Below are 21,880 nucleotides of genomic sequence, written 5' to 3'. Positions count from 1 at the left end.
TCCCATGCTTGCTTTTTTTAGAAGATTCATTTATTTATTATGTATATCCAGAAGAGGGCACCAGATCTCATTACAGATGCCTGTGAGCAACCCTGTCATTGCTGGGAATTGAACTCAGGACCTTTGGAAGAGCAGCCAGTGATCTTAACCGCTGAGCCATCTCTCCAGTCCCCCATGCTTTCTTTTATGTATTTGGTACCCAATACACACAATAAAGCCTCCACTAATGTTTACAGTATATGAACTAATTCGTTAACTGTCTTAGCTATTTGCTTAGCATTTCTCCTTTATTTGTCATATGCTTGTTGTTCATCTTTCAAAGACATAGATTTTTCACACAGTTTTCTCTGAATCATTTCCCAGAACTTTGTATTGGTGTTGTAATAGCACAGTCACAATTTTATAATTCATAGTTGGTATTTTCACTGCATGTGTCACCAGAATGATGGGACCACTTAAGCCAGCATAGGCGAGGGGCAGGAGGGAACACTTCCGTTGATGAGCATCCTCCCTGAAGAAGGATACCCGGGCATCCTTCCCCTAATCATCATGTGTAGCGAGTACTCAATTATCAAAATGAGAGGGGGGAAACGGGAATCGTGAATTCTCATCCCAGAAAATCGCTGTATTTCTTCTCTTGCTTTTTCTAAATGCCTCTTGCTCTCTTTTTTTTTTTTCAAGCTTATTTATTTTAGGTGTCTGAGTATTTTGCTTGCATGTACGTATATGTGCCACCATGTGTATGCTGGGAATCAAACCTGGATTCTCTGCAAGAACAGCAAGTGCTCCTAACCTCCAAACCATCTCTCCAGACTTCCTGCTCTCATTTAAACGAAATAATTTTATCTCCAGTTTAGCTCTTCCTTCTGGGTTTATTCCCTAGTGCAATTCCTTACGTGGCCCTCTAGAGAGGCTGATAATTATTTTCAGGTCTGTCTGATTTTTAAGATAAATTAAAATCAAGGGAGGGTGCACAACCATCTAACCCAGGGTCTGACCCTGACTCACTCCTGCAGCCCAGGGATTGCTCCTGGCTTTGGTGTTTAAATAACCCCCACTGTACCTTCCACCCCCACAGCTCAAGTTTCAGCTCCAGAGCAAATATTTGTCCTGAATTTGAGCAAAGTTAGAGCGCTTTCTTCTTTTTAAAACGGACAGAATCAAGTTGCTGTGATTTTGATTCAGGGGAGGGGGAATTCTCCCCAGACCATCTGCCCTGGAGAGCTTGGCACAGCTGCCCAGCAAAATGCAGCGACTCGCAGGCCTTCTCATCTGGCTCTTTCTTCTGGAGGAACAAGCCTTCGAAATCCCCATAAACGGCTACTCTGAGGTAAGTACTTCTGTGGGACTCCTAGCTATTGGCCTTTACAAATGGGCTGCAAAAAGCTGAATGCTGTTTATATTCAGTGAACTTGTTCTGTGTAGAACATAAACTGAGGGGAACATTCATCAGACTTTATAATTATGAGATGTAGTTACCTCTTAAGACATTATCAGGTTTTTGCCTGAAATTTAAGTCAAGTTCAGTGGTCAGATATCCCGGTGTCGCATAAATGGAGCATAGTTGCTCACTTTTTATATAAAAATGTGTGTAACAACAGACCTACGCCAAAGGGTTGCCCTGAGGATTAAGAGATGTATATAAACTACCGGGCACAGCACATGAACTAGTACTACTTGTCATTGCTGGTATTGTTATATAGAAATACTCTTTTACTCAGCCGTTCTCAAAGCGTCATTGCCTTTTATACCTAAGCAAACAGTAATTTTTTAATAGGACATTTTAAATATTCTGATAAAAGAAGGTGGTAACACAACTGGAAAAATACAGGAACGACTCCCAGGGGTTTCAGGTCTCCTCTTGAGACCTTCTGCCACCCCAGTCAGTGTAGGAGAGATCTTGAACTGAGCCATTCTAAATATCACACAATATCAGCTACTTCTGTGCTGGCAGAGAAAAATGTATTACTACAGGATTATTCTAGAAAATCCCAGGGAGTGAACTGCACACAAAAATAGCAGAGGAAAAAAAATAGTGTGTTTTCAGGAGGAGAAAATCACTCTGCTTAGAAACTCTCATATTTTCCAACACTCTGAAAACCACAAGAGCACGTCAGAAATCTCAGATTGAAGCTAAACACCCAGATACGTTTGTGCTTTTTCAGTAATTTCTAGGCAGCCTTCTTTTCATACCTGCATCTGTCCAGTCTCACGTGATTGACGTCCCCTTACTCCACCCAAGTGCTTTATGCAGGCATCTTTTATCATTAGATGACGTTGTCTGTCCTGCCATCTTCAGGCCTGCTCAAAGTCGAATTCTTACACCCAACAAATTTGACATAGTTCATTTCCGTTTACTTATTTCTGAGACCTAACTAGGAAATGTACATATTGAAGAAATTATTATATTAAAAATAAGACCTCCAAGGACAGAGGAAAGAATACAAAATAATGTCATGAGTGTAGGCTGCCTCTTTTCCTGTAGATAATTTTTTAAAAGATATGAACATGTTCAACTGTTTTTAAGTTCGCAGAATATGATGATCTTGTGAAACTGGCCCCAGGCAAATTTCCATTTGTGCAAGAGAACGGAAGATATCAGGTATAGTAAACTCAAATGGCAAAAATAAGTGAAAGAGAGCATGATGGGAGAAGAGGTCAAAGATGACTCTGTTTTATCAATAATTTGGGTGTTTTTCTAACAGAGAAAAGGCCAGTATTGTTGCACTCTTGTGGAATGTTGTCAAGCTGAGGTACAAAGAGACTTTCACATTGTTTTCCAGAAGTTTCTACCTATGAAGGACACACAGTAAAGCCACACATCCTCTTTCCTCTGGCCATTTAGTCAAAGGGAGAGCACTTTGGTCCAGAGAACTAGACAGGCTTGAGGCCATATCCTGGAAGCTGCCAAGGAGACACAGAAAATCTCCTAATTTGTGGGGAAGGGGTGCTCTGCCATGCCAGCAGAGGTTTGACTTCTCCCACCAAGAGCCCATACACTGAGAAAGGAGGTTATTTACGGAAATAACACTAAACCGAGAAGTGACTGGTTTTGTCTGGGTATGAATGTTTGACTTTCTAAAGTCCAACTTTTTACAGATCAATAATATTAAAAACCCAATAGGCAGGACCTGTGTCAGGGTTTTTACTTAGCCTGGGGAGAGAAAATTTAGTTGTTAAACCCCGTATCAAAACTCTAAAAGAGTTGGGTATTGTAGGTCACATAATTACGGTGCTCAGGAGGCTGGGGCAAAAGGGTTGCTACAAAGTTGAGGCCACCTTGAGCTGCGTGGTAAATTCTAGGATAGAGAGTCTCAAAGACAAATAAACAAAAACCTCAAAAAGCGATCCTTGATCTGTGTCACATAGCACCCGCTAAAAGATCAGCCCACCCCAAATTAGCTCATATATAGCAACTGACTTACTTTCTAAGCCTCAGACAATAGTTTTCCCATAACCCTTAAACTGCTTACCTTTCAAAGGTAAGGGGGGCCCTTTGTCTGTGCTCATGGGACCTGTACTCATGTGGCTAGTCTTCTAACACAGGGGGTAATTGAAGGCATAGAATCTTCAAGGTATCATTCACTGTGTGTGGTTCCAGGGCTAACAGTGTAGGAAACACATTGAAGTCACTGCTCCCATGTAGCTTAGTCTAAAAGGAAGAGGCAGATAGATCTTAACCACTTCCACACATAGGGCTAATCGATATGAGCAAGGTAAGTGCTCTGAACGGCAAGTGTATCATGCTACGTAAATGGTAAAAGAAGCTAACTGGAGAGTCAGAAAAGCTCATGGAGAAAGTTCTTCCAAAGCTTTGGCCTGACCCTCATAGAGCAGCATATATCCCAACAAAAATGTCTGAGACTGTGGCTCAGAGAAGCTCACAGGCAGGAAAATCATTTTCCATACTACATATTTACATCTTGAGGCCAGTGAATGACTTATACCACGGTATGGAAGGAACGTAACTCTCTGACTGAGAACATGGGATGTGGCCTTGAGGTAGTAAACCTCGAGTAGCTGAAGAATGACTGTCTCTCTGACTTCCTCCCACAGAGAAGCCTTCCTGAAGAGTCAGGGGAGAAGACGGTAAGTTGCCTTCCGTTGTGTCATGGATTGGGGTGTGAGCGATTTTTCTGTTAGTCATTACCTGGAAATCAATCTAGGTGTCTCCTTTGTCTCCGTCCCTGGAAGTGTTGACCTGACTTTTGAACCTTTGCCTTGCCTAACTCTGTTTGGAAGTACCTCTGAAGCTCGGCTCTGACGAGTGCAGGGCTTGCAGACCGGGCAGGCGGCCTTGAGGGCTGAAATGGTTTTTCCCATCTAATCATGTTTTACTAATGAGATAGCTTTCGCCCAACAATATGTATTTAATCCTGACTTCATACCTTTGGTTTAAAACTATGATGTCTGATAGCCATAGCAAGTCAAAGAGTGGCTATGGAAACCACTCTCGGGCAGCATGGCTCAAGTTCCTGTAAGGTCCAGGGTGGCCCTTTCTGTCACAAGAGAACACCCAAAGGAAGCGGTTTGTGTTGGCTTCCTTTTCTGAATCGAGGGCTTCCCCATGAAACAGGGGAAGGGTAAATAAGTCAGCCTGGATTTTTATCTTAGCTTAAAGTAGGCTGGGGGTTAACGAGTTGAAATCATCAATCTTGGAAAACAAAATCTGAGGGATAAGACCTAATAGTGATGTAGGCAAATCTTGGGGGAAGAAAGAGCAAAATCTAACAGATCTGACGGAGCTTGCAGCTCTCAAGAACATCCTAAAGGAAATATTGTTTATACCTGGCCTGTGATCACCACTGTTTTGTTTTGTTTACTTTTTTTTTACAGTGAATCTTTTTTTTTTTAATTTATTATGTATACAATATTCTGTCTGCATGTATGCCTACAGGCCAGAAGAGGGCACCAGACCTCATTACAGATGGTTGTGAGCCACCATGTGGTTGCTGGGAATTGAACTCAGGACCTTTGGAAGAGCAGGCAGTGCTCTTAACCTCTGAGCCATCTCTCCAGCCCTTGTTTTGTTTACTTAAGCTGGGGCTACTTTCACCATAGAGGAGGGAAAAAGAGGTCCAAGGTATTATTAAACAAATAATTAAATCAAAATGCCCAGTGCAGGACAATTGTGTTCACTGCGTGCAGCCTCAGTGTTCCCTTAGCATGGGCAGAAGGTGTAATAGAAATGAATGAGACTGAAGGATACACCTGGCAATGTGGAGTTTGGGGATTGCGCATATAACTCATGCAACAGCACCCCTGCTTGCATTTCACGCTGAAGACACAGTCAGAGCCCCACCTCCTCTTACTAATTGCGGCTCTGCCTTAGAAATTACTTCCTGAGTTCTTTCTGTCCATCTTTCTTCCCACATCCATTTTCTACTCAGATTCAAAGGTGGTGGAAATAAGGGAAAGAAGTGTGGAAGGAAGAAAGGAGGGGAAAGATAGGGAGAGGTAGGGAAAGGAGAGACAGGAGGAGACACATCGCAACAATGGTTCGTCTCTTTCTGTGGGTATCTCAAGGAGTTAGACGATTGCTTAATGCTGCCTGAGCTGTGCATTTATCTATTACCCTGGAATTGTTCATAACAAGTAAAATAGAGCACTCAGAAGATCACATATATGTGCATTTCATGTGAGGCTTTGTTACTACAGTTATATGTTCTTGCTAATTTCAGGACGATGTTGATCAAGTAACTCTTTACAGCTACAAAGTCCAATCCACTATTACCTCTCGGATGGCCACCACTATGATCCAGAGCAAACTGGTGAATAATTCCCCACAGTCCCAAAATGTCGTGTTTGATGTTCAGATCCCCAAGGGAGCCTTTATCTCCAACTTCACCATGTGAGTAACAGCTATGTAGAACCAGGGATCAGATGCTTCTCTGTCTTGGCATCAAAAGCTCTTCTGCTGTAATGGACCTTAGGGGTACACGGCTCTGATGGTTCTTACACTCAAAGCTATGGTTCAACTTTGTGGCACTATGGGATGGGCTGCCTTCATGTGTGTATGTGGTATGTGTGTGTATGGAGTTGCATATGCATATTCATGGGTGGTGGGCAGAGGCCAACCTTGGGAGCCTTGCCTCCAGCACTGTTCTTTTATTTGAGGCAAGATTCCTCACTGGCCTGGAACTCACCAAGTAGGCTAGCCTAACTGACCAGCAAGCTCCAGAAATCCTCTGGTTTTTGTATCACCAGTGCTAGGATGACAAGCATGTGTCACCACGCCCCGTCTTTATGTAGGTGCAGAGTACTGATCTCATATTTGTGCAGCAAGCACTTTAGCAACAGTGCCATCCTCAGGCCCCTCTAGCACATACTGAAGCAGATGTAAGGCTCTCCCTATGTTAGCCACTTTCTACTTATATTCGTATGTGATTCCTTTGAGAGAGAAACACATGACTCTTACAGGAAGCCACTTGAGTGTATTTGTAATAGGACAGCTCTGTGTACCACACATTTCTTTGGGAGGAAGGAGTTGAGAACCAGCAATTAAACCCAGGCTCATATCCAGCGTCTGGATTTCTCTATGACATCTCTAACGAGCGGGTTATAAAGGCTAGATTTGACTTTTAATCATAAACCCATTGCTTCCCGGGGCAATCAACTCAATGGTTGACAGCTCTGTTAGAATTATTTCTTATGCTTCATTTAAAATGTTTCCATTTTCTACCCAATGACCCTGTTACTCACATAGAAGCTTTAAAGCTCCACTACAAAGTGGATATTGAAGTGATTATGGGTGAAATGATATGACGTCTGAGATTGGCTTCCACATAATTGAGGTGGGAAGCAAGTGAGGAAGGATGAACTAAGATTAGCCTGATATTCATAATGAACTGCCTGGAACACTGTACATTGGATACAATCTCAGAATTTTTTTTCTTTATTAAGACCTTAGGTTGGATTACTTCTTGTTTGCTTTTTTTCTTTCATACACCTAGACAATTATTGGTATTTGTCAAACAAAACAACAACCTGTAGATTCATGTCAACTATATATCCTTTTTTTGAATTTTTAAATTTTATCTATTATTCACTGTATGTGTTCATGTGTGTGTATGTGAGAGAGTATATGTGCACTCATGTCTATGTGAGTGTGTGTGTGAGTGAGTGTGTTCATGCACATGTCTATGTGAGTGTGTGTGTGTGCACATGTCCATGCCTCCGCAAATTCATGTGTGTCAGAGGACAATTTGTGGGAGTCAGCTGTTTTCTACTATGTGCGTTCTGGGAATCAAACTCAGGTCATCAGACTTGGTGCTTTCACCCACTGAGCCATCTCAACACTTCCTGTCTTAACTATATTTTCTAAAGTGGAAAAAATTAAATATGTGAAAAAGTAATTTGCAGACTGGCATCTTTTAAATTACCTTTAAGTTTTACATTTTTTGATAGAGTATCTCTATAAATCTTGTCCTGCCCTCACCCATCTCTGTTTCCTAGTGCTGGCATTAATGCCTGGCTTCTAGAACAATTTCAGTTAGTTCTTCCTAGAAAGTAAAAGGGAAGAGTAAGTTTTCTATAGTGCTGCTGTGTGGCACCATGTATATAAATGGCATTTTAAACTATTTCAATAAACCACAAAATTAGGGCTTATTCTAGGTGTTTGGGTTCAGTTTTAATTCATCCATTTTCTTTCTCTCCCCTCTTAAGGTAACAAAAGACAACACCATGAAATGTGCACTTATTTTGGTTTGCCTTTACTTGGGTTGAATTTATAGACTGTATAAGACAGAAAGGGTTATGTCAACCTTAGGATCAGCCAAAATATTTTTCTACCTTTAATCAAGATCCCAAATGCGGAGCTGGAGAGAGATAGCTCAGAGATTAAGAGCACTGCCTGCTCTTCCAGAGATTGAGTTCAATTCCCAGCAACTGCATGGTGGCTCACAACCATCTGTAATGAGATCTGGCGCCCTCTTCTGCTGTGCAGGCATACACGCAGGCAGAACACTATATACATAAATAAATATATCTTTAAAAAAAGATCCCAATGTATCACTGGGGAAGATGACTGTGTCTCTGAGATTTGTTCAACACTGAGTCTGGACACCGGACTTGGTTTTCATTCCTGTCTGACTAGCTTGCGTAAGTCACTTGTCTCCTTGTGTCTAATTTCTGTCGCTTGATAGTTAAAGCCTTGAAATGTTTCTCCAACCTGTATACTTATTAGCACTTGGGAAGAAAAGCTCTTCAGAGATGTCGTCCCCTTGTTAAAGCATATCTAGCATTCTGGTGGTTTTCCATAAGTGCCAGTGGCCCTTGCCAGTCACCATGGCCACCAGAAACTTCTCCACCTACTTCTAAATGTTTTCTTCAGGGAGGCGATCCCATTTAAGGACCATCAAGCTAAAATTATAGAATTCTATTCCTCCAAACACCATTACTTGGTGAGAATTGAGTATAACCCAACTGAATAAGATGGACAGAGTCAAAGACACAAAAAGAAAGCAAGGAATCCCCAAGGGAGATAAACAGAAACTTTTAAGGGTATTCACCTGGGCTCTCCTCCATCTTTCCGCGTTCTTTTCCATCCTTCCAGGACGACATCACACCCTGTCATAATTGGTTGGTGCTGCCAAAACTAAGTACTACAGGCTGGGTGGATGTGAACTATATATGTGTGTATATGTATATGTATATATATTATAGTTCAGGAGGCTGGAAAACCCAAGATCAAGATTCAGTGTCTGGTGCAATCTCACTTTCTGGTTCCTCAATGTTTTTCTTTTTTCTGCCTTCACATGGTGGGAAGGACAAAGAGAGCTTAAACTTCTTTTGTAAGACCTCATCCTACTTGTGAGGGCCCCTCTCTCATGACCTAATTACTTACTAAAGTCCCCGCTTTCTAAAACCACTTCACCAGGAGCGAGAATTCAATCTACCAGTTTTGTTGGGACACCTTCATTATTTTGGACCAGACTATGTTTAATTTTTAACTCTCCAAAGAATGGTCTGATAAAAGAAATGGAAATGCAGCCACCTCTCCCAGCACCGGCCACATTCAAAGGGCACATCCACACCCCTGTGCCTTGATTTGAATACGGAAAAGTTTAAACGCATAGTAGCACATGAGAGAAGTCTGGGGGACTGGAACCCAATTTAACTTCTCTCAAATCACAGTCAGAGAGCTCTGTCTATATATTATCCAAGGTCACTCTTCTTCTTTCCTGCAAATTCAAAATGATCATTGCCCTGGTTCGTGAAGTCTAACTGATGGCTTGTTCATTGTTACTTCCCTAAGACTACTAACGTGGCCCACTATTGACTTCCATCTGTTCTAGGACCGTGAATGGTATGACATTTACGAGCACCATCAGGGAGAAAACTGTGGGCCGAGCTCTTTATTCACAGGCAAGAGCAAAAGGCAAGACGGCCGGATGGGTGAGGTAAGGGCTAAGTATCTGCTTTCCTCCTGCCCATTCCTCCGAGGGCACACCAGGCTCCAGAGGGCCTCGGAGCCTAGGAAGACGGCCAACTCCTAGTGTGATAATAGAATTTAGCGTCTCAATGTCTGTTTCCATAAAAACCTCTTTTCTATCAATGGAGTTTGAAAGTTTTGCATAGATTGTTTATATATATGGATTTCAAGACAGGGTTTCTCTGTAGCTTTTGTTGCCTGTCCTGGAACTAGCTCTTGTAGACCAGGCTGTTTATATATGTTTTTATATGACTTGTAAGTAAATGGATCTTCTTTAAATAAACACCTTACACCCCCAAAAGTGCAAAGATATGAACTATAAAAATACTTTACTAGTCATCTTGTTAAAAAAAATATAAACAGGGGCCTAGGGTTAAGAACACTGGATACTCTTTCAGAGAACCCAGGTTTGAGCACTCACATGACCACCCATAACCATTAAAAACTCCAGGTCTAAACAATGAGGACTCTAAGAGACACATACATGTATCTAATTTACATGGGAAGTAGAAAAAGACAAGATCTCCTGAGTAAATTAGGAGCATGGGGACCCTGGGAGAGGGATGAAGGGGAAGGAAGTGGCAGGGAGGGGAGCAGAGAAAAATGTAGAGCTCAATAAAAAATCAATAAAAAATATTTAAAAATAAAAAAATCCCTCCAGGTCTAGGGGATCCAACTCTCTCTTCTGGTCTGCACAGGCACTATACACTCACGGTATGCAGACTCACATACAGGTAAAACACTAACACATATAAACTAGAGCATATCCAAAGGAAAGCCTTGGAACTAATTTTTAATGATTTATTCTGCTTTATTTTTATGGGCTATGGCATTTAAAGCATTAATCACAAACCATAAATCCTGTTGTGTTCCTCTTTTGTACCTTATATGTGACCCACCTTCAGGATCAGAGGAAATAGCATAGTTAGTAAAGTTCTTGCCTTACAAACACAAAAACCTGAGTTCAATCCCCTGGAACCTCTACAAAAAAAGACGAAGGGATGACACACACTTGCAATCTCAGTGCAAGGGAGGCAGAGGCAGGTAGACTCCTGTGGCTCGCTAGCCAGCCACCCTATCCCAATTGCTAAGATCTAAGTCAATGAAAGACCTTACCTGGTGAGTGGATGGCTTTACTAAAGAACAATAACTGAACAGCTGGAGGATGAATCGGAGGTTAGGAGCACTTGCTGCTCTGCTAGAGACCCAAGTTTGATCTCAACATTCACGTTGAGTGGCTCACAAGTCCCTGATTCCCTGTAACTCCATCTCTAGGGGATATGATGCCCTCTTCTGGCTAGAACAGGCATCAGGCATCTGTATGTCCGAGCATATATATATATATGTGTGTGTGTGTGCGCGCGCATGTGCGTGTGTGTTTGTGTGTGTGTATCCATCCCCACCAGACATACACACTCACATCACTTTTCTAAAAATCTTTAAAACACACACCTGAGACTATACTTGGTACACACAAACACATTTACCTTCATACATATGAATATACATACATACTTAGATACACACATACAGGAAAAATGTGTAAATTTATAAATAAAAGCAAGCAAACGTTTCAACCCAAAGCTTCAAGGAACTCTTCATTTACTCCTCATACCACAAACCTCATCTTCTGCTAAATGCCGCCATGTTTCTTCCTCGTTGCCTCCTCTTCTCCATCACAAAGCTTACCTGCAGTGGAAGTGCCCTTCATTTCATGCGTGTAGCTCTCTTTCATTAGCAGAATACATTGGATGCCAACTCTGCACCCAGTTCTAGGAAAGGCAGCATAAAGACAAGCCCTGGCAGTCACACAGCACCCAGACAGGAAGCAGTGGCCACCACGTGGCTATCGTGGGCGAGTGCTAATCGACCCAGGGGGATCTGACTACCTAGTGTGCCCTTCTGTGGAGAGATCAATAAAATGCTCAGGGGAGACTAATAGTTCAGCTGAGCCCAACCAGATCCACAGAATTCAGCCATGTGCAGGACAGAGAGAGAAAAAACCCAGGCAGATGGGTTATCTCTAGTACCGCTGTGTGTCAATCATCCTTGAACCTTCGCAAATCTTTGTGCCATCTTTCTTATGTTGTTTTACGTGTGTAACCCAGCTTAGCCTCAGACTCAAACTCCTCCTGTCTCAACCTTCTAAGCTCTGGGATCACAGTCGTGCACCACCATGGACCCAGCTTTCCTTCCACGCTCATTATCACTCAGATGCCATTCACTTGTTCATTCCACAGATGGCTTTGGAACAGCATCTTTTCTGGGCATTAGATAAATATTGGGAGACTTGGAACTTAACATCCGCTTCTTGTATAACATGACTTCTTTCGGTGTGTTCTACCTAGAAAGTTTGTAGCAGGCATATTCAGCTTTTTCTTCCACTATTGACTATCCTATACTACTTCCCGGACCCCAAATTGGCTGATTATGCACAGTCCTACCTCTACTAGTTTAATATTTAACTTTAAAAGCCATCCACCTAGGTGTGGGGCCACACATCTTTAATCCCAGAACTCCACAGCCAGAGGCAGGTGGGTTTCTGTGAGTTCAAGACCATCCTGGTCTACATAGTGACTTCCAAGTTAGGCAGGGCTATACAGTGAGACCTTGTCTCAAGAAAGAAAGAAAGAAAGAAAGAAAGAAAGAAAGAAAGAAAGAAAGAAAGAAAGAAAGAAAGATCATACACACACACCATTCGTTGCTATTCTTGATGCTGGATTCAACCTCACTGGAAAATCTTCCTGCTTCCTCTTTAAAACTCTAAGCAAGCCCATCAAAAGGAGTTATATTAGACTTGAGAGTGATTTACATCTCAAGAAAACCCACAGAATCAACTAACCTGGGCTCATAGGAACTCACAGAGACTGAACCAACAACTAGGGAGTCTGCATGGGACTGACCTAGGCCCTCTGCATATATGTTACAGTTGAGTAGCATGATCTTCTTGTGGGTCTCCAAACAGTGGGAGCAAGAGTATTCTCTGATTCTTTTATTGACTTTTGGGACCCTATTCATCATACTGGGTTGGCTTGCCCAGTCTTAATACATGGGGAGGTGTTTAGTCTTACTACAATATGATATGCCATGCCTGATATCCATGAGACGCCTGCTTTTTTCTGAATAGAAACAAAAGAGGAGTGGATGGGGGGGGGGCAAAGGGGTGGTGGGAGGAGCGACTTTGAAGAGAGGAGGGAGGGGAAACTGCAATCAGAATGTAAAAAAAATAATAATAAATATAAGTCAAAAGTGTTTAGTAGGAAATAAACTGGGCTTATATTGGAAACAGATTCAGCTTTATAAAATGCTGACATTCGTCCCTCTGTAGAACTCCCAAAATATAACCAACTCAACGTAAGTCTCAGAACGAAATATAGAGAATAAGAATTACCTTTGGAGACACCTAAGCTGTGCTTTAGGATAGACTAGACAACTGGCTAGTTTGCGGGGCACCCTGAGTAGGTTCCTTACCTCAATGAGCCTCACGTATCATCTGAAAGTTGAGGGTGATGATTTCAGTTCACATAACCTCTGTATCAGAAACCATACCCATCAATGGGCCTTTGACCAATGACACTCAAATCAATGAGAAGGTAAAGAATAAATACGTAGGCCATATGGGAAGAAGTTAAAACTCTTGGTTTCATTAAATTTATCTCCAACTTGTCCTTTCCTCTGATGGACCAAGCTCACAAACAACTGAGCAGGTGTGATCAACCAGGATAAAGATGTGAACTCTGCCTAAGTTTTGTACCTTGCAACTCCTTCATGTGTATGTGTCGCTTGTGTTGGGGTCTCCCACATCTAGGAGCAGAAATCTCGATATGGAGAACTTTAACACCGAAGTAAACATTCCCCCTGGAGCAAAGGTGCAATTTGAACTTCATTACCAGGAAGTGAAGTGGAGGAAGCTGGGGTCCTATGAGCACAAGATTCATCTGCAGCCAGGAAGGCTGGCAAAACACTTGGAGGTGAGCCTGGGTTTATACACTCAGCAATGGTGCGCGTCTCTGCTTTGTTTTTGCTGCCGCTACCATTGGTGGTGTTTGACGGCCTTAGCTCTGAAAGGCAATGCAGTATACTAAAAAGATTCTGGGTTTGAGTCAACCACACCGCTTCTCTACAGGCTCCAACACAAGCTTTTCTTATGCGCTCATCAGTGTGTTGGTTGTTGTAACAAATTATCACTGTAACCTAAAACAACAAACATCTGTTGTCATGGTGATACAAGCATCGGAAGAATGCATATGAATTGTCCCCAGACTGGGAGGATGAATTAATCCTTATGAAATTTTAATTCTAAGCTGAGAGTGTAGAATACTTAAATTTTTCTTGCTGCTGGTATCTGGCAGGTGCTGGCAGTCCTTGGCCTGTGGCCCTTCGACTCTAATTCAATTTGCTCCTACTCTAAGAATCTCAAGTCTCCTTCCGCCTTACTCTTGCTGGATAAAGAGCCGAGTAGCAGAGGGTGACATCCCCTTAGGATCCTTAACTTAGTCGCATCCCTGAAGACTTGTTTCCAATAAGCTCAAATTCAGGTTTCAGAGCTTGAGTAATGCACCCTTCAGGGAACCACCACCCAACTCACAAAGCTTCAGGGTGAAGGCATCGTGAGCTTCTACTCTGTCATCTGTAAAGGGTGTGCCACTTGAGATTTGAGACTTGCAGCCACTAGAATCATAAGCCAAATATACGACTTTGCCTATAACGTAACCAGTCTAAGAGTTTTAACAAACCTAAAAGTGGAATAATATACTGTTTTTCATACTGTTCTATTACACACACACACCACAAAACACTCGTGCACGTAAAATAAAATTACAATAATCTAAATCCCTTAGTGCTGGCATCCTGGAGAGAGAGGCTCTTGGATGGCTTCTAATGTGGTGAAGAAACAGGCAGCCAGCTCTATGCAGAAGAGGGAAAATATATGGCCTCCGTTCATATCATTTTTTTGTCTTGAGAACTAACTCACACCACAATTCCATCATTCATCCCTTCTGGGGTGATACCCAGTTCTCTTGTTTGGCCCAATCTCTTGTTTGTGTGTATTGGGGATGTATGGGTGTGTTCATGTGTGCACTCTCCTGTGAGTGTGCATGCAGAGGCCAGAGGTTAGCTTCAGGGATCAGGGATCTTCTACTATTTTCCACTTTTTTTTTCGAGGCATGATCTTTTCCTGAACCTGAATCTCATTGCCTGGCCAGCGGCCTCCAGGCCCCTCCTGTCTCCATCTCCTGGTGCTGAGTTTATAAGTGCATGCTGACATACCCAGATTGGACATGAGTAATGGGGACTAGAATTTAGATTCTCATGTTTGTCTGGGAAAGCGCTTAACCCACTGAGCCATCTCCAGCCTGAGACCCACCCACTTCAGCTAGTGCCATACCAGTGACCATGCTTCCCGCATATGAACCGTTGGGAGGCCTTTTAAAGCCGTGTCCTGATGGGCAGTGTTAGGTGCCAACTTGACAGAATCTAGAATCACATGGGAGAAGGGTCTCTGGATATGCCTGCTGAGGGTTATCTTGATTATGTGAACTGACTGGGAAGACATATCTTAATTGTGGGTGGGGACATTCCCTGAGCAGGGGATGCTGGACGATGTTAAATGGAACTGGATTAAAGAGCAGCAGCTTGCATTCATCCCTATCTGTCTCCTGATTGGGTGTAATGGAATCTGCTTCACCATGCTCCTGCTGCCCATTATGGTCTGGGCCCACCGTGATGGTCTGGGTCTTGAACTGTGAGCAAACCCAAATTCAGGCTCCCTTAAGATGCTCTTGTCCATATTTTTTCACAGCCACAGGAAAAGAAGCTAAGTCATGCATCCAAACCATGGTCAGGGAAAATAAATCCTAGAGGAACAAGGCTATAGAAAGGTACTGAGAGCTAGCAAGGAGATAGCTGCTGCAGCGAGATTAGGTCGTATCCAGGAACTCCCCGGAATGGCCAAGGAACCATGCTGTGGAAACTGGGAGATGAGAAAAAGCATCAGAGGGCTCAAAAGTAACTTCATTTCCTGCTTTAAAGGTCTCTAAAGACTTTTAATTCTGTTATTTCCTCTCCCCTTTTAGGTGAACGTGTGGATTGTTGAACCTCAAGGGATGAGATATCTCCATGTTCCTGACACTTTTGAAGGCCATTTCCAAGGCGTTCCAGTCATATCCAAAGGACACCAAAAGGTACCCAATCATTGCATGTTGTCAGTTGAGTGGGCACTAGGTCCTGGCCCTTTTTCTCCTGTGCCCTGGGCAGTGAAACAAAAAAGAGTGACCTGAGCCGAGGTCAAAGAATAAAGCAGCGCTTCCAGTTATGTAATTTCATTTTGACCATTTTGGAACCTTCTATTTCTCAAGTCATCTACTTGACCAGTAGTTAGATTCAACTTTCACATAGAGAATTTTCATAACTCAAAAAAATATTCATTTTAATTATTCTTGCCTTGATGGCCAATAACACACAACTATGAAAAGGTCAGTATCCTCTAAGAACTTACACAGACCCTTTTCAGAGCTGGGAGCCACGGTTTCGGGGAGGGGGCAGAGTCTTTGAATCTCTTTTTTAAAGGCCTGGCACGTGACAAACAGCACCGCAGTTTGTTGACTGCTCCACTCTGCTCTAGCGCTGACACTTCCCAAAGTATTAGGCCAGTGGATGCAGTCCGCATGCTGTTCTCCTGTGTGCGTGACAAGAGGCAGCTGCCAAGTCCTCAGCTGTCAGGATCTGGGAGCAAAGATCAGCTTCTGATGTCCCATCCTTTGCAGGCACATGTCTCCTTCAAGCCCACAGTAGAACAACAAAGAAAATGCCCCAACTGCACCGAGACTGCCGTGGATGGAGAGCTGGTGGTGCTGTATGATGTCAGCAGAGAAGAGAAGGCCGGGGAACTGGAGGTGAGTGCCAGCTGGCTCGGGAACTATCCAGCTGAGGCCACCAATCGTGTTGCAGTTGAACAAACTCCTTGGCTTGTAAGTCACTTCTAGTTGTCAAGGAAAGTGTTCAGGATAAAGAGAAGAGACTAGAATCATATTTTTCTGATGTGCATTCAAGAATTATCTTTTATGCCATAGGAAAACAAATAAAAGAATCTATAGAGATTGAATAGTTGGCAAAGTATTTGCCATGCAAGCATGAAGCCCGGAGTTCAACCTCCAGAGCCTACATTAAAAAGTCTGTGGATGATGGCATGCTGTCCTAGTTTTGTTTTTGTTACTCTGATAAAAATTCCCTGACCCTCCCAAAAAAAGTTAGGGGAGAAGGGGGTCTATTTCTATTCAGCTTACAAGGTTATAAAGTCCTTCATAACAGGGAAGTCACAATGGCAAGAAGTTAGAGCTGCTATTCCCACCACATCTATAGTTAAGAGCAGAGATAAATGGATGCGCGCATGTTCACTCACTTGCTTGCTTGAGCTGAGCTAAACGTCTCTACTCTTGTAAAATTCAGAATCCCCCTGACAAGGGAATAGTGATGCCCATAGTGGGCCGGATCTTCCAACAACAGTTAATTAAAACAACCCCACATACATGGATATGGCCACAGGCCAACCAAATGCAGACAATTCCTTTGAGACTCTCTCCTTGGATCGCTCAAAATTGCATCAATCAAATTGCATCAACGGTAGACTGTGCTAAACTCATCTCTCAGGGCCCAGCGTGGTTGCTATTTCTTTGGAGACTTCCTTCCTAGCCATAACACTTAGCATGCTGTGCTGAGAACACTTGTTAGCTGTCTGCATCCTCACCAGTTGGGACCTATCAGGGCAGAGACTGCCTGATTCACCATTGCTTAGCAGAGTGCCTGGACAGAGGCTTGAGATAAAGACCAGTGAGGCAGAACGGGACAGAATGAAACAGAGTGGGGCGGGAAAGCAGCCCGGAGAAGGGCTTAGACTCTCAGAGCAGAGGAGCAAGAGACATCAGAAAGAAATGATGACCACAAGCCAAGTTTCTACCTCTGCTCTTATTTTCATCTTCGGGAACACCTTCTTCCCTCTGTAGCCCACCTCTCCTCTGTAGTCTCCAGGCTCCACTCCCTACCATCCAAACACTGGCCATCATCTGACTCCTACATATGCTTTATTGTTCAGGTGTTTAATGGATACTTTGTGCACTTCTTTGCTCCTGAGAACCTGGACCCAATTCCCAAAAACATCCTTTTTGTGATTGATGTTAGTGGTTCCATGTGGGGAATAAAGATGAAACAGGTAAGAACTCTTTGCTTATGATGGTAGGTGAGAGTCTCATCTTCTGTGATTCTCTTTAGATAATGCAGTAATTGAATGTTCCCTCTGACTCCCTACTTTGGGCTAAAACTCAGAAACTCTACTCACTGACACTCACAGACTGAGGGTGCCAATCCTTCCCAATTTTGTGAGGTTATTGCATGTCCCCTGGGCTTATACCAAAATCAATGTTTCTTTGTTAAAAACAAAAGCAAAAGAAACTTTTCACCTCCATGTTTCCTACTTCCTTTTCCCTCTCCTGCTGTTTTTTAATTCACTGTTTGAAAAGTCCTATATTAACCTAGTGTCTTCTCGCTCTAGTCATGCCTCAGTATGGTGTTTGGCTTTAGTATATTGCCATTAGTCACAAGTAACTTTTAAAATCCACACATGCCTATTGTGTGTGTGTGTGTGTGTGTGTGAGTGCACACGTGTGCTCGCGTTATGGCATTTGAGTGTCTGTGTCTATGTAGGTTGGGCACATGAAGACCAGAGATGAACTTTTGCTATCTCCCTCCATCACTCACCACTTTATCTTTGGAAACAGAGTCTCTTCTCACAGTAGGATAGGCTGGCCGGCCAGCGAGTCCCTGAAGCTCTGCCTATCTCTGCTCCCTCGGTGCTGAGGTTCTGTGTGCACACCACCACATCTGGTTTTCACATGGGTGTTAGTGATCCAAACCCAAGTCTTTACACTATCACAGCAAGCTCTTTATCCACAGAGCCATCTCCCCAGACTTTGGTCTATCATTTTTATTTAATAATCATTCCTTGGGGTAATGATCCTGCCTCATGTCTTCTAGTTCAGAGATCAACGTAAGCTTATTCATGATAAATAGAAGCAAATCTAAACAACAAATGAGGTTTTCGTTTATTTGTTTTGTGTTTGGGGGTTGCTGGGGTGGATTTTGAGACAGGGTATCAAAATCCCTCACTGCCCTGGAACTTGCTATGTAGACCAGGTTGGCCTCAAACTCAGAGATCCATCTGCTTCAGGCTCCTGAGTGCTGGGATCAAAGGTGTGTGCCACCACTGCCCAGAGGTAATGCTTTAATTTGCCCATTAAGTCAAATAATTTGAACAATCTACTAACTATTCTTTCATTGGAAGCCATTTTGACCACTTTAAGTGATTACTACCTTAAGTAATTACTACTCGGTAACAACCCAAAAGAAGTTGGTGTCTTGAATGATCCCGGCCCACCTGAGCTTGCACTGCACTATAGATCCTCCAGGAATGTGCTGATGATAGCTGGTATGGTTCTTCTTCTCTGTGGGAGGCTGTTCTGCGTATTTCATAATATTGAGCAGCACCTTTGGCCTCTGTCCACTTGATCTCAATAGTACAATGTCCATGCAAGTTGTGACAGTTAAAAATTACACCAGGGTTAAAGGGATAGGATAATTGCTAACATCTCTGCCTCGTACCTATGATGAGCTGAGTTTGATTCCCAACATTTATGTGAAAAAAATCAAGCCTGGTAGCATGTGTTTATAATCCCAGCACTGGGGAGGCAGAAACAGACAGATTCTAGAGTCTCACAGGCCAATCACCTCAGCACAATCAGCAAAAGGGAGGCCAATGAAAGACCCTGTCTCAAAAACCACAGTAGATGGCATCTGAGGAATGACAACCAAGGTTCACATCTGGCCTCCACATGCACACATACACATATACATGTATAAATACACATGCATGCACACACAGTGACTTCATATGTTGTCTTCTGTTTCTTGAGGGAACAGTTGCCTCCAGTTAAACATCATTATTCTAAAGCAAATCATTGTTGACTGTTCCTTTGTTCCTTCTGCTCTTCCTTCACTCAACAACTATCTGTGCAGTGCCTACTGCAACTATCTGTTCTAGGCAGTCCAAGGGAATACGTAAATTCATGTTGCTTATCTTAAAGTAGAGCTAATCAAACTGGGGTGTTTAAGAAGACAGGCGATTGGAGTACCCAAAGCCCAATAGTACATGTGACTGATGGCCGCAGTGACTGACAAAAGGTTTCTTTAGTAAGTTGAGCTTGAGTCAGTACTTGAAGGTGAGCGAAGCCCGTGAGGGAACTCCTTATGCTTCCTTCAGCTTGAGGTGAATGTGATGAGGCTTCTCTCGGTCCTCTTTTAACTAGACTGTAGAGGCGATGAAGACCATATTGGATGACCTAAGAGCCGAAGACCAATTCTCTGTGGTTGACTTCAATCATAATGTTCGAACCTGGAGAAATGACTTAGTCTCAGCATCTAAAACACAAATTGCAGATGCCAAGAGATACATTGAGAAAATCCAGCCTAGTGGAGGTGAGTGAGTTTGATCTAAAGTCTACAGGGAAACTTCCAGAAGGTTCTAGTCTAGATTCACTTGAGAATCATAGTCCCTGCTGAGTGCTGTGATAGATCTTACAATCTTAGCACTTAGGAGACTGATGCAGATGAATTGTAATTTCAGTGTCCAAGGCCAGTTAGTTAGCTCAAGGCCAGTCTTGATCTTGGAGTACACAGTAAAACCTTGCCTCCAACAACAACAACCAAAAAATTGTTATTCTCCACAAAACTGGTATTTGCTGAGTCTGCAGTAGTCTGCACTAAATAACACATTTACTGATTTAAAAAAAAAAATACTGCTTGTGGAGAAGGAAGAGCACAAAATATAGCTCAGACATGTCTTTAAACAGTCCATCATTTTACCAAAAAAAAAAAAGTTTAGCAAGTAATTCTAGGCTTCTTTGCTATCTATGAAGTCATTCTAGGCTTTATTAACTATGTAATGTAATGTATGTATGTATTTGTAAAATTTAAGTACCTTCCAGAGCATTTTGGTAAGGTCATTTAGATTCCTAAGTTTGTTGCTTTATAAGATGACAAACTGATGCCTTAAGGGGCTTATTCATCTCTAAATGAATAGTTTTAATAAATAATTTACTGCATTGTGAGATCTTGATGGGCATAGAGAAATTCGTCACTTGGAAAGCAATCAAATGAATTTAATATTGAGCAAATTATGCATAAGTAGTTTATAAAAGATGAACCTAAATCCAAGTTGCGGAGTGTGTGTGTGTGTGTGTGTGTGTGTGTGTGTGTGTGTGTTTGGTAAGCATTATGTTACTTTAACAGGCACAAATATCAATGAGGCACTCCTGCGAGCAATTTTCATTTTGAATGAAGCCAGTAACTTGGGATTGTTGAACCCCGACTCAGTCTCTCTGATTGTTTTGGTTTCTGATGGAGATCCAACAGTGGGCAAGTATTGTTTCAACTTTCTATTGACAAGTGTTTTCACTGTTGCTTCTTAAGAATGTTATTTGCTTAACTGTGATGGCATATATATATATATACATATATGTGTGTGTATATATATATATACATTTCTAAAACATTTTAAACTCTGGATTCTGCAAGAATGTATCCCAGAAGCACCCAGAAACAATCTTTTTAAAACTTTACATGAGAATATTTGCCTTTGCATAATAAGAGTTAATGAATGATAAAAGGCATCAAAATAAAAATAAAAGGAAATTCAAAGGAAATAAATATACAAAAATGTGCAAAAACAGAAAAGGACACTGTCACAGCAGAGTTACCAACCAGAAAGGGGTGTCTGGGGGTCAATTTGCACAGCGATTCCTGACAGAAAGTCCTCGGGGCTGTAAAGCCACCCACACATGGTCAGGTGCTAATCCACCCCTCGGCATTGCTCCTGAATGCCTCTGTTTCTCCCCCACAGAATAGGCTCAGAAAGCTAAGGTTGAGCTCCAGTCTGTATTGAGAGAACTGCTAGTGCATGCTGGGAAACGCATTTATTTCCTCAACATTATGTCTGGAAAGGTGGTAGATGGGAGTGGTGAACGGCCCGTATTTATCTCAGTTCCCACAGGAATGTCGTCTCTATTGTTCTCCACATCTCTTCCGACTGCCATGGGAGAAATGACTGCTGGCTTGGACAACCTTTAAATAAATCATTTTTTCTTATCTATAGAATAGTTTCAACATCTCCCTGTTCCTATGATCAGCCATTATTTCTATGTTTGTCTTTATATTGACAAGTATTGGAAATAATGAATGCTAGATGGCAGAGCAAGAATGAGTGGTCATGTGCACGAGGTTGGTGTCTAACCAGTGCTGTACGGCTGGAGAAAACAAAAGTATAGGAGGCAGCCATCACAATGGCAGCCAGGATTTCAGGAGGAGGAAGAGCAAACATTTCTTTAGTACCGAGACCAA

At 42.5% G+C, this 21,880-nt stretch overlaps 1 protein-coding gene across 1 annotated transcript in view; it reads left to right on the top strand.

Annotated features, from left to right (window-relative positions):
- Nucleotides 1-1,122: 1,122 nt before the first annotated feature.
- Nucleotides 1,123-21,880, top strand: part of Itih2 (inter-alpha-trypsin inhibitor heavy chain 2) — a 37,882-nt gene continuing 17,124 nt past the window's right edge. Inside the window, exons 1-11 of the mRNA XM_050150461.1 lie at nt 1,123-1,330; nt 2,528-2,602; nt 4,057-4,089; nt 5,682-5,851; nt 9,297-9,401; nt 13,242-13,404; nt 15,511-15,618; nt 16,201-16,329; nt 17,526-17,642; nt 19,792-19,960; nt 20,774-20,899. Of these exons, the coding sequence (XP_050006418.1) occupies nt 1,247-1,330; nt 2,528-2,602; nt 4,057-4,089; nt 5,682-5,851; nt 9,297-9,401; nt 13,242-13,404; nt 15,511-15,618; nt 16,201-16,329; nt 17,526-17,642; nt 19,792-19,960; nt 20,774-20,899 (1,279 nt within the window). The 5' untranslated portion in view covers nt 1,123-1,246. The remainder of the gene's footprint in view (nt 1,331-2,527; nt 2,603-4,056; nt 4,090-5,681; nt 5,852-9,296; nt 9,402-13,241; nt 13,405-15,510; nt 15,619-16,200; nt 16,330-17,525; nt 17,643-19,791; nt 19,961-20,773; nt 20,900-21,880) is intronic.

The sequence above is a fragment of the Alexandromys fortis genome, unplaced genomic scaffold (assembly GCF_014885135.2).
Source record: "Alexandromys fortis isolate MF-2015 unplaced genomic scaffold, M_Fortis_MF-2015_v1.1 scaffold_69, whole genome shotgun sequence".
Taxonomy (NCBI): domain Eukaryota; kingdom Metazoa; phylum Chordata; class Mammalia; order Rodentia; family Cricetidae; genus Alexandromys; species Alexandromys fortis.
The sequence above is the reverse complement of the archived record's forward strand: the minus strand, read 5'-3'. Positions and strand labels throughout refer to the sequence as shown.